The sequence below is a fragment of the Rhamphochromis longiceps genome, linkage group LG1, assembly GCF_057381845.1.
Source record: "Rhamphochromis longiceps isolate RC_006_pf linkage group LG1, R_longiceps_female_GT1.1, whole genome shotgun sequence".
Lineage (NCBI taxonomy): Eukaryota > Metazoa > Chordata > Actinopteri > Cichliformes > Cichlidae > Rhamphochromis > Rhamphochromis longiceps.
Window position 1 is genome coordinate 19,785,217 of NC_140557.1, and position 11,862 is coordinate 19,797,078.

General features: G+C 41.5%; 1 protein-coding gene across 1 annotated transcript; it reads left to right on the forward strand.

The window, feature by feature from the left end:
• Positions 1-1,204: 1,204 nt before the first annotated feature.
• Positions 1,205-11,540, forward strand: atxn1l (ataxin 1-like). Its single transcript, XM_085401812.1, has 3 exons — positions 1,205-1,324; positions 2,975-4,167; positions 4,749-11,540. The coding sequence occupies exons 2-3, from the start codon at positions 3,097-3,099 to the stop codon at positions 6,201-6,203; spliced, it is 2,526 nt and encodes an 841-aa protein (XP_085257938.1). The 5' UTR covers positions 1,205-1,324; positions 2,975-3,096; the 3' UTR covers positions 6,204-11,540.
• The last annotated feature ends 322 nt before the right edge of the window (positions 11,541-11,862 follow it).

Sequence of the window (11,862 nt, forward strand, 5' to 3'; positions counted from 1 at the left end):
TATTTCTTCTTAGAGTCTGTAAAGGCCTTGTGCTGGGGCTGGCACCTTTCAGATGTTTCCAGCCAATGTGGACACACCTGCATATTTTTACTCTACAGTCACATGCCTTTTGTTTAACTCAAAGGTGGATTATCAACAAGGCAACACTTTCTGGTTTTCAGAACCTCCATGTTCGCTGTTTGTCAGTTCAGAGAATTTGCTCTTTTCATGTAAAAGCAAAGCCTTTGTTCATATTTTTTTTTCAGTCAAATCAGCATCTGCAGAGGAGATGACACAAAAAAAAAACTGCAGATCGTCATTTCAGGACAACAGGATTATGTACTGCTACTGTTTTTGAAATGAAACGGCTATTTTACTGCATCAAATGATTAAAGGTACCAAAACAAACGTATGAAGCATAAGCATTTAACTATTAATATACATAGGCTATAAAAATGACTAAAATTAATGGAGGGTTTCTGATGCTACAGAAAATATGAAGTTACTACCCAATTGTAAATTCTATTTGGTGCATGTCTTCAGCTCCCCCTGCTGTGTGACACTTCGTATTGTACATTTAATTAATTTATACCGAGGTTATTAGAGTTCACGACACCCAAATTAAATAGTAAGTGGGTATGAAAAAAACTGAAAATCCCAAAAACTAGACGTTACAAAAACATGTATTTATATAAATGACTGAAATAAGACACACCAGCATGCAGGAAATGTATTTAGTTTTTCTCAATTTGATCACATCTGTGAAAAATGGCTGGAATTGATTCACATGTTTACTGAGATTGGGATGTCTATATGACTGTAGATAAAATAGTATATTGTATACTATACCTGTTTTGACCCTGTCAGATTGTACCCCTTATAATATAACAATATAACTTCAGTCATATCTCTGTAAAAACTAAAGCTAAGGCAGACACTGATCAAAACAAAGCAATAGCAAACAAAATGAAATGAAAATAACTGATACTAATATCTATATGTGCAATAAAGTGAATGAACGCCATGTTTTTTGGCTTTGATGTGTTGTGTTATTGCTGTTATTTTGAAAAAACTGGAAAAAATCTGCCAGAAAAGCAATTGTGAGTATCTGTTCGCGCAGCATTAAAAGTAATATTATATTTTTCATGTGCAAGTAGGATAAAAACTTCGTTCTGCTGGTAGTAGTGCACGCCTAATCTAAGGGAGTAAACGTAGTGACGTCATTGTTGAGCGCCTCTGCTGGCCTTCGAAATGGGCTCGACTCCTGAGCCTTGATTACTTCAATTGTCCCCTCCGAATATCAACTTTTTAATAAAGAAACTCCTGTTCGCGATGACATTTGGAGGTATGTGTGCAGGTCGAGACGAAGCACGGGCGTTTATTAGAGGCTCCCCGCGCGCTGCCATCGTAGTTATGAGCTGATGTGAGTCGAGCAGGGCTGGAGTCAGTTCATTTAGCTTTAGCCGTGGGGCTAACTAGCCTGAACCTCTGGGCTGATGCACAGTGATAAATTATAGCGATAGGCGTCGTGGCCTCGTATAACATTAGCTACCATTTAAACTCGTCGGCTACGCTTGGTGTTGCACTGCGAAGTGTCACACTGTCACTTCTTTCTCCTTAAAAGTAGGAATTCTAGTAGCTAGCTAACTTTAGCTAAGTCAGCTAACGGTAAACAAATTTCCCTGGAGTGTAGCGATAACAGGAAGAAAACTCTTGACTTGTTACAGCATTAGTTGAAGAGATGTTTCTAGATGAAAATTCACATTGTTTCCCGTATAGTCATGCTGAAAGAAGTCTGGATTCTGGACTTTGATTTATTTATTTATTTTTAAATATAAGCTTTTTCAAATTAAGTGTGTGCTAAATTAGCAAATGTGCCTTTTAGGAGCTGTCCAAAAAAATCTGTCAGCATGTTTTAATCTCTTTAGAATGGGGTTGTGTTTGTATAGTAAACAAGCTGATATGCATTGCAACAGTTATATTTCCAACTTTATTACTACTCAAGTAGACATGGAACAGCTTGAATGTTTACTGGAGGGGGGCAGGGAGTGTGTGAATTGGATGTATTGCACTTAATTGCAGTGGTTTTATTGTATTAAAATGTGACTGTAAAAAGTAGTTAATATAAAAAAATGCTAAATTTTTGAAAATGGGGCATTAAATTACATTTTGTCTGTGTGTAATAAACAGTAATGAGTATTCATGTATTAGTACTATGTATGTATATATATGTCAAGCAGCTTAAGGGTTTGTTTTCCCAGTCAAATGGTTTATTTTTGCTTCTACAGATAGACATGATCAAAGATGATTAACAAAATTCTGCTCTTAGATCAGCATAGCTGTACCTTTCAAAGTGGACTAATTTTTGCCCATTTCTAGCTCCATATTTTCTTTTACGATTCTACTACAGTAACTTTGAATAATTCAAAGTTATGCTAACTGAACTTGTCAAACAGAGATAAGAGCAGAAAAATCTGTTTGAAATCAAGAGTTTTGGGTAGTCTGAAGCCTGAGATTTTTTTTGGTTGTACTCAAACTGATCCTTTTCTTTCACCTGAGATCAAGTACAATTACGCATACATTCAAAAACAGGCTCAAAAACTTTTTATTCAGACATTGTTTTATCATATTTTGCCGTTTTTACTTCCTGAATGCATTGCAAACCTGTACTGGGATTTTATTTATTTATTTTTTGTCTTCTGTGTTGAGCACATTGAGTTTGCATATAATAAATGTGCTATATAAATAAAATTGCCATTGCCACAGCAAATACCCTAACCTGGTTGTGTTTAATATGCACATTGTGACTTTACTAGTATATATGAATGACCAAAAAAAGGAAACCATAAGAGGTTTGCTTTAGTGCTTTCTTTCTGTGGTTGAGGGTAAACTAACACAACTTGTGGCCGACCATAAAGCCTAAAAATCAAAGTTTTAAGCACTGATGCAATGAGACAGTATTATGTGTCTTATTTTATTGTATTTTTCTTTTCAGGTAGTTTGGTAGATGAGGTGAACCAGGTGATTTCAGAACTGGTTCCTGTGCGGGCTGACTGGCTTGCAAGTTTCAGTTCCTGTGCAGTACAATAAAGCTACTGGCTTTGTCTGAGGATAGCAATGAAACCAGCTCAGGAGCGTAATCAGGAGTGCCTGCCTCCTAAGAAAAGGGATCTCCCAATAAGTAACAGCAGCAGTGGAGCTGGAGGGACAGTGGGAGGTGGGGTTCCAGTCGGAGGGGCTAACAGCGGAGCTGGCAGTGCTGCTGGTGGTATTGCAGAAGAGGAAGTGGTTTCCATCCAGAATTGTGGAGCCAGCAGTGAAACTCAGGGAGGGACCCCCTCTGGAGAGTGGCTGCGAGCTCAGCCAGGGCTTCATTATGGAGTGGATAATTCTGACAGCATACCGGCAGTGCCCGTTGACCAGTACAGTATGCTCTACAAAGTGGCCCTTCCATCTGCTACCTACTCACCTACCAGTTTACACCCAGTGTTAAGCCACATTTCTCCAGCCTATACTGTACACTCTCCCCTCCTGCAGCATCATCCTGGCATTCCCTATCCCCCTCTTGGTTATGCACAGATCCCTCATTCTTCTCTCCAGTTTGTCAGTTCCCCTTATGCAGCAGTACCTTACGCGCTCCCCCCTGGTTTTGTCCCAGGATCATTAATCTCTCCCTCAGGGACCATCCCGCAGCCCCATGCTGTGTCCCACCTTGTTCCCTACCCATCTGTCATACAAGAAGGTGTTGTTTCTCCACCTCCTCAGGCCCAGGTGGCTGCTCATACCTTTGCCAAAGTTGCAGCTTCCAGTGGTGTCCCACTGATGCTGCCCTCAGAGCAAGCTGCCCAGCAGCACCTTGGTACTGTTGGAGTCCTGCCTGCAACAGAGCTTAGCTCCCGAGGGATGCCCATCTTCTGCCACCCTCAGGGAGCAAGGGGTGCCACTGCTGTCAGAGACTGCCACAGTTCCCAGCAGGAGAATGAATTGGAGGTGAATGGAGGGGACAAAGAGCAGGGAGCCAGAGAGGTTGTACCAGACTCGGTCTACACTGCCAGAAATGCACGTCTACCACAGGTTGCATCCAGCTCAGCATCACAGGAGCACAGCCAAGACAAAGTCCTGCAGAACCGAAGACTGGAAGAGAGAAGTTCTCCTGGTCAGCGCAGCACTCCGGACAGTGACCTGGAGGTGAGACACACTGATGGCTTTCTAACGTACCCTCTAACAGTGAAATGGTGATTTAATGCCTCTTTACAAGTTAATGCACAAAGAATAAACCAAAGTTAACAGTTAAATAAGAAGAGCCAGGAGTGATATAAGACGGTGTGTGACATTGTTCCATGTTACAGCTTAAGTTTTGTGTTTTACATGTACACTGAAGGGAAGCGTCACCTGATGCAAAGAAAATCTCACATTTGAACATGGCAAGCAGAGCATGACCAATAGAGAACACTTGAAGGGTCTAGAAATGATGTCCATGCAGATCAAACCATTTTACAGCCTTTCTGTAAAAGAAGTCAGAGGGAGCTCTATGGTGTCTGTCTTTTCTGACATCAGTTAAAAAATAATAATTTTGTGGTTGTTGTCTGGCCTGAAATCTCTTGTTGGAGAGGTTGAAGATTTAGGAACTCAATAATTAAAAGCCACTCATATTTTACACATTTGGTTTCTTCAGGCTGCTGTGAGGAAGCGTACCAAAAGCCATTTTTAAGTTGTTCTGTGAAATTAAGTTGTTCAAATAACTACTCATTTATTTATTCAACTCTCAGGTGCAGCAGGTGGTTGGGCGTTTGGTTTCCTCTAACCAAAGTGGTATCGGAGCACGGAAAGAGGTCTCCTTTGCTCCCTTGAACCTCTCTCAGGGTGGCCACAGAGCCAGAGATGTCCACGGAGAGAGTCCAGGTGTAATTTCCAGCCGAACGGCGTATGCGGCGCAGAACGCGAGTTACAGTGATCACAGAGTCACCGCCCTCCAGCAGCAAGCAGGACAGCCAGGCCACGCTGTCATGCTTGCCAATGGGCAACCGGTACTTATTCCCTTGGAGTGTCATCCGCATCAGCAACCACAGCAACACTACCCGGGACAGGCTAATGATGCCTCAGCCAGCCATGCCTCTACCACACTGGCCTCCCCTAGCCCAAGCTTTAAAGCCTCTGATTCTTCAGCCAGAGTGTGCCTCTCTGAAAGGGTGGAGCCAATCACAGCTCAGCAGCAGCCTCTCCCGCAGCCTCCAGTCCAGCCTACAGCAGATGCGACTCAGGCCTTAACTTCAAGCCTTGCTCCCGCACCGGCTTCTTGCAACCCATCGCACTTCATGAAGGGGGCAATTATTCAGCTGGCTACTGGGGAGCTGAAGCGTGTGGAGGACCTGCAGACTCAGGATTTTGTGCGTAGCGCCGAAGTGAGCGGAGGGCTTAAAATCGACTCAAGCTTGGTGATGGACATCCGCGCCAGCCAGCAGAGACCCGGCCTGGTTTCACTTCATTTTACTGTGGGGGAGCAGCAGAGCAAAGTGACCATCGACGTGCCCCCGGAGCACCCCTTCTTTGTCTTTGGCCAGGGATGGTCATCTTGCAGCCCCGAACGCACGGCCCAGCTCTACGGCTTGGCCTGCCATCATCTACAAGTTGGTGACATGTGTGTGTCCATCACCCTGCAGCAGCAGCAGCAGCCACCGCTTCCTCCACAACAACAGAAGCAACCACAGCACCATCATTCACAAACGCAACAACAACAGAACCTGTCCAGGACTATAAGCAAAGCCAATGCTATATCAGGACCTGGTCACCAGCTAATGGGGCCTCCAGCCCCTCAGCAGTCACGGCCACCATCTCATTTCAGGTTGGACCGCATTCACAGAGAAAGACAGAAGGATGGAGAGAAAGATTTGGCCGATAAAGAGGAAGCCACACAGCTCGGGGCTGTAGGCCGCACTGAGTCGCCCATCAGACCAAGTAGGACCTCAGGAGAGCATCCAAGGAGCCAGAGCAGTTACCACTTGCACACAGAAGGCTCTGCTTTTGCAGAGGCAGGGATGGGAGCAATGCAGGCTGCAGTAGGTGCCTCACAGAGACGCTGGTCCTCGCCTGGCCTCCGAAGATACAGTATGAAGGGAGACGAAGGGCCACGCCCTCAGATAATCAGCTCCAGCCACACAAGGCCTTCTTTCATCCCACAGGAGGTCAAACTGTCCATTGAGGGGCGCTCTAATGCAGGGAAGTAGCATCACATTTGGTAGCAACTATAGATGAGACTGCCACAAGTAAGAATGAGTCTGACAAGGAGAGAAAGAGGGAAAAAAAGAGTGTGAATGTATCCTCAGAATGTTTGAGATTTTGCACACCTAAAATATACAAAAAAATGACCAGATCCTTGTCTGTCTGGTGAGAAGTTTGATTTTGTTCGAATGCCACTCAGCCAAAAGATGCAGACCTTTCGGTCTCTAGCCAGCTGAGTTCATGGCGACGGGGCGGGGGGGGGGCATGAAAAGTGGAGCAGAAAGTATGTAGCTGAAGAAATGCCTACCATAGAGTCCTTATACGCTGCATTTCTCTTCCTCCCTCCCTCCTCCGTCTCCACTTCCTCTTAACCATACTTGGAGGTTTCCATTGCATTCAAATCACTCTAGCTTCCTTTTTGACCAGACCGTCTCTTCAGAAGAACACAGACTACAGAAAAATAATATACGTGTATCGCAGTGAAACTACCAACCCTGCAAGTCGTGATCTATTAAAAAGATCACCGCCAGGGATCTTTAATCTGCTTCACTGCTAAGATCCTATTTCTATGAAAAGCACCCCCCCCCCCCCCAAAAAAAAAAAATAAAAAAAATAGAGTAGAATTGCAGACATCAGCAGCTCCTTTGGTGATGTTGGCACTGTTGATGCTTTCATCAGTGTATGTTACATTATGCTTCTCCTGCAGGAGTCTGAAACCTCTGCTGTCAGCAGAGATACTCTCTCCCCTCTCTCGTTTCTGCAAAGATCTCGTCTCAGGCCAAGTGTGGCATGTCCCACTTGTCTTACACTGAAATAGCGATAAATCAATCAGCTTGTTTGTTCAGCAATCAATTTCTCCTTCTCCAAAAGCCATTCACCATCATACTCTCAGATTTAGGTTGATGGCCCCAACGTAGATTTACAGAAATAATAAGCGATGTCACGCATTCCACTATTAACTTTCCCCCATGTAGGGAATCATTTTACTTCTGAATCATTTTACTTCTCTCCTCACTTCCTCATCACCCAAACTGGTCGAGACAGATGGCCACGCCCCTCAGCTGGGTATTGTCAGGCTTCTTCTCGCTACTGTCACCAAGTCCTTGCTCATAGGAATTTGTTGCATGACCTTTTACATTAGTTAAATGATTTAATTTCCCTTCCAAAGTCATGGCCTCCTCTCCTCACTTTACCTCAGAGCTTTCACAACCAGACTGGGGAATTTAGTTTTCTCTTGTGAACTTTGTAATTAAGGAGGAGGCACCGCCTGGTCATCACTAAAGCCACCTGTGGGAATGAGCCAGCAAGTTGTTTCTCTTTTTGCTTCGCTGGCTGCACTGCCACCTACAGCCCAGGAGTCCGGAGTTGGAGGGTGTAGTAGTTTTTTGTGTATATGAGTGGGGCCGTGATGTTCTAAACTTGACTTGCTCAGTAACCAGATTAAAGCAATAGTTATTTTTATGCTATGTGGCTTTACTGATCCGTATTGCCCTCTCCCAGGAACTTCTTGTGGGGTGTGGTAAATCTCGATAAATGTGCAGTGTGAGATCTCACCCTCTCATCCCTTGACTCTTAAAGGCGATGCACTCTTTTTAATGCTCATTTTCATTAATTTAGCAATCCTGCACAAACAAAGCCTTTGGAAACTTTCTCAAGAAGTCATTGTCCAAACATGGATTTTTCACTTCACTGATATTTTTTAATTTTTTTTTAATGGATTTACTGAAGTGCACATCCAAGAGATGCCCGGCTCTAATGAAATCACAATCATCATCAACTTCTTTTTTTTACCTTTTAAAGTGTACGTTTTGCATTGATACTAGGCTGTCTTTATTCCAGTGGTTCCTAAGATTGTCTTGTGTTGCACATAGCAGATGTCACATTTATTTCATACTGACCTTTAAATAGGAATCACAGTACAGTAGTTTATTTTTTTAATGAAGGGAATAGGTTTAAAGTATTGTTGTTGGGGTTTTGTGGCGAGAGGAAAAAAAACTGACTTGCGTTTCTAAATCTGTTTACAAATTAGCCGACATAAATGCTGCAGTTTCTTCCTTTTGTCTTTCTTACAGGAGAAAAAAAAAAGAATCAAAAAAGGGTGTAATTAAAAATAAGTGCAATTAGACCATACATAAAATCGTAATCAGACGACATTCCTCATTCAGACATTCCCATCAAAAAGTACTTCTTTTGCCATAGATATCTGGACTTACCTTTGGCAAGTTACTTAGGAATATTTCATGTATCTTTTAAATTCGACGTGCTCTGACAGCAGCATCAGTTGTGTGGTTGTTATTGTCATGTGTGCTGTTATGGACTAGTTTGTTTGTGAGGTCCAGACACTGTTGTGTGTTTCCCTTATATCCTCGTGATTCACTGAACTTCTATCAGCAGATAGAAGGGGTCATGAGATTGAGCCTGAGCAGTTTTAAAGGATGGGTTCACATTTTTCTTTCTCTCACGCACACATATTACTTATTCCTCCTATCCATTCTTGCTTGTATAAAGATTCCCTCTCAAAGCTACAGCGGTCTTTCAATGCAGTGTTGTGGAATAGTAATATTGGGCTTCAGGAGTCATATGGCAAAGTCGCACATTAAAATAACTTTTAGACGTTTAAAATGTAACAGTCGTGCCATATCTATAAAAATAATACTTTAGTTTATTGCGTGTGCAGTTTCTTTCCAAAAAGTATTAACAATTGTAGGGATGTGGAAAACAAAATCTGTAACTATAACTGTTAGACAGTTATTTGATATTTTCAAGTGTGTATTAATAATATGTCAGTATTTCTTTCTTTAAAAAAAAAAAAAATCATGGTTATCCTAACACCCGCATATCATGCTTGTTGGAGATACACATTGTGATTTGTGAAAGTCAGACTCCTGAAGACGCCAAGTTGTGGAGAATGATGAAAGAGTGAGACTGTGGGTGCACGCGGTAGAGATGAGCGTCTTCTAAAGAGTGCTGGGGCTCAGCCTTTAGAGACAGGGTGAGGAGTTTGGTTTTTTAGAAAGGGCACAGAGTAGAGCTGCTACTCATCGACGCTGAAAGGACGAAGTTCAGGTTGTTCGGACATGTGGTCAAGATGTCTCCTGCATTCTTGGTAAGGTCCAGGTGTGTCCTACTCGGAAAACCCTTACTGTCCTTCCAGAAGAGCTGGCCATGGAGAGCCAAGTCTGGATGTCTCTGTTTCGCCTGCTGCCCTCACATCCCACTTAAATGTCAGTGTAGGCCTGAAATGAACCTTTTTACAGCCGGTGTGGACAGGAGGAAAGATTTCAACTAATAACTGTCAAACTTGATATGGACAGGTTAGTCAAACTAGCAAACATGTGAACCCAGACTTTTTTTTTTTTTATATCTGATCATCTGATTGGAGTTTTTCATCCTGTAAGCAATATACACAATACCTGAAAACATTTCACGTAGTCTTCTCTATGCAGTAACCTCAGTATTGTACCCTTCATTGTCTTAACTCTGAAGCAGCGGGGCAGGTCGGCGGATGCAGTCGTTCCACGCTGATTTTTGCTTTAAATTACTCTTCTAATAGGAATCTAAGCAGTGTTTTGCTTTACCACTTTGTATTTTATGCTCAGTGATTCTCATCGATGTTTATTGTCCTGCGACGCCACACACTTTGCCAAATAGCAATGCATTCGTCCTGCATTACCATGGCGCGATTGCTGCTTCTGCATTATGTGTAAGGTCAGGATTCAATTGACGACATTTAAATGGTGCGAGCAGTGCCACCTGTGACTTTTTTCTTTTCCCCCTCTGCTTTTGGGAAGTATCCACTCAAATAAAGATGTCTAATGATCCACATCACTGATCGTCTGTTGCTGTAAGTAATTGCACTAAATGTCCTCCTTTACAGTGTTTGAAATCTGTTGGTAGTTTGAAGAGTTTCAAAATGTAAAGCACACAAAAAAATCACGGAGAAATCACAGGTTGTGCGTTTCTGTAGATAGCTGTATTTTTTGTATAGATAGCTTCGATGATGCTTGTCGTTAATGCCTTAAATTCTGCTTTGTACAATATGTGAAATTGAAACGATGCTCCAGGTAGGCTCAGCGTCCCAGTTTCAGGTTGAATAAGAGTGAATCAGAAATGACAAACATTCATATTTCGATGTCTCAAAGGTTGACTGTGGGCTTTCTTTGGGACATGAACTCTGCAACGTTTTGGTTTGGTTTCATTTTTCTTTTTAAACACATTTCTTATTCCGTTTTTAATAGATTCTTTAGGCTCATATTTAACATTCAGATCCTTTATTTTTTTTTTTTTTTCCAGTATGTGGGAATGGAAAGGAGGCTTTTCTCTGCACTTTTTTTGTACACAAGACAGCAAAAGGAGGGCAATCTATTAATTCCTCACATGCATAGACAGATGCACAGTTGTTTTTATTGTTGTTGCACAGAATTTGTAGGGTTTTTTTTTTTTCTTTCCTCCTTAGAAATTAATGGGTGGTGTTTGGTGTTTTGTGCTCTGACAGTCTGAACAGCAGAGGCGGGTTTGGATAAGTGAGAAAGGCTGCATAAAGCCAAAACTTTTCTATCGGTGGTAATGTGACTATTTTTTTTTCTCTTCAATGTTTTGTGGCGTTGCTCGATGGGATTTCTATGTGAACTACTTCCTGTTGATCCAGTATTGCAAAGGTGAATTTAGGACGGTTTTGGTGCCGCTGATGTCGAATTAAATCAGGAGAAATGAGAACGGTTAAAAGTTTTAAAAAGTCTGTGTATTTTCAGATATGACTTTGTACTATTTTTTTTTTCCTTCTGCACACGGTGACACTGCTTTTTATGTGACGCATAACTAAAAACAAAACAAAAAACAGCATCTTTTTAAATGCCTAAATCTGCAAAAATATATGCAATTATGTAAATGTAACATTCAATCCTCAAGTATAATCCAGGTTGTATGAACTTTGTATAGTGAGTTTTAATATCGTATGGCCGTACCAATATGTATTGATCTTAATCAGAAGCCTTAGAGTTGTCGGCCCAAAGTGCTCCCTTAGAATATCCTACACCTACCTGACTTTAACAAAGCATTACTATCTCTATTTTGTTGCGTTTTTATTTGTATCCTTTTTGAATAAAATAGATTTGTACTGTATATTTGTACCTCTCTGTGAACTACTTAGAGCGTTTTTTTTGTTTGTTTGTTTTGATTTGTTTTGCTGTTTTAATTCTATGTACTTTAAGGACACAAAGATATTGTATTTTTATTGTTACAGCTAACTTGGAGACATTGCATTTATCATGTTTGTTAAGTAAACACAATATAATATATATATATAAATATATATACAAATATAAATATAAACAATTATCCAACTTGTGTGCTGTGATTCTTAGTCCTGTTGTGCATTTATTATTTTAGAGAAACTGGTGGCTTCAGTTTCTTTATTGTAGGTTCTATACACCTACAATAGTATATAAAAGATCTTCTCAGGATTATACGGTATATATATATATATAGTCCTTTTGGTGAAAAAATGCTTTTAATTATAGTTGTGGTCAGAGGTTTACACGCACTCATCCCATCATGGCCATGAATGTTATGGTAACTCGTGGCTTTTTTTTTTTTTAAACTGTTCTTTTTTCAGAGCATACAGCTTTCATGACCAGCTTTAAGAAGTGGGTGCACACTGGTTCT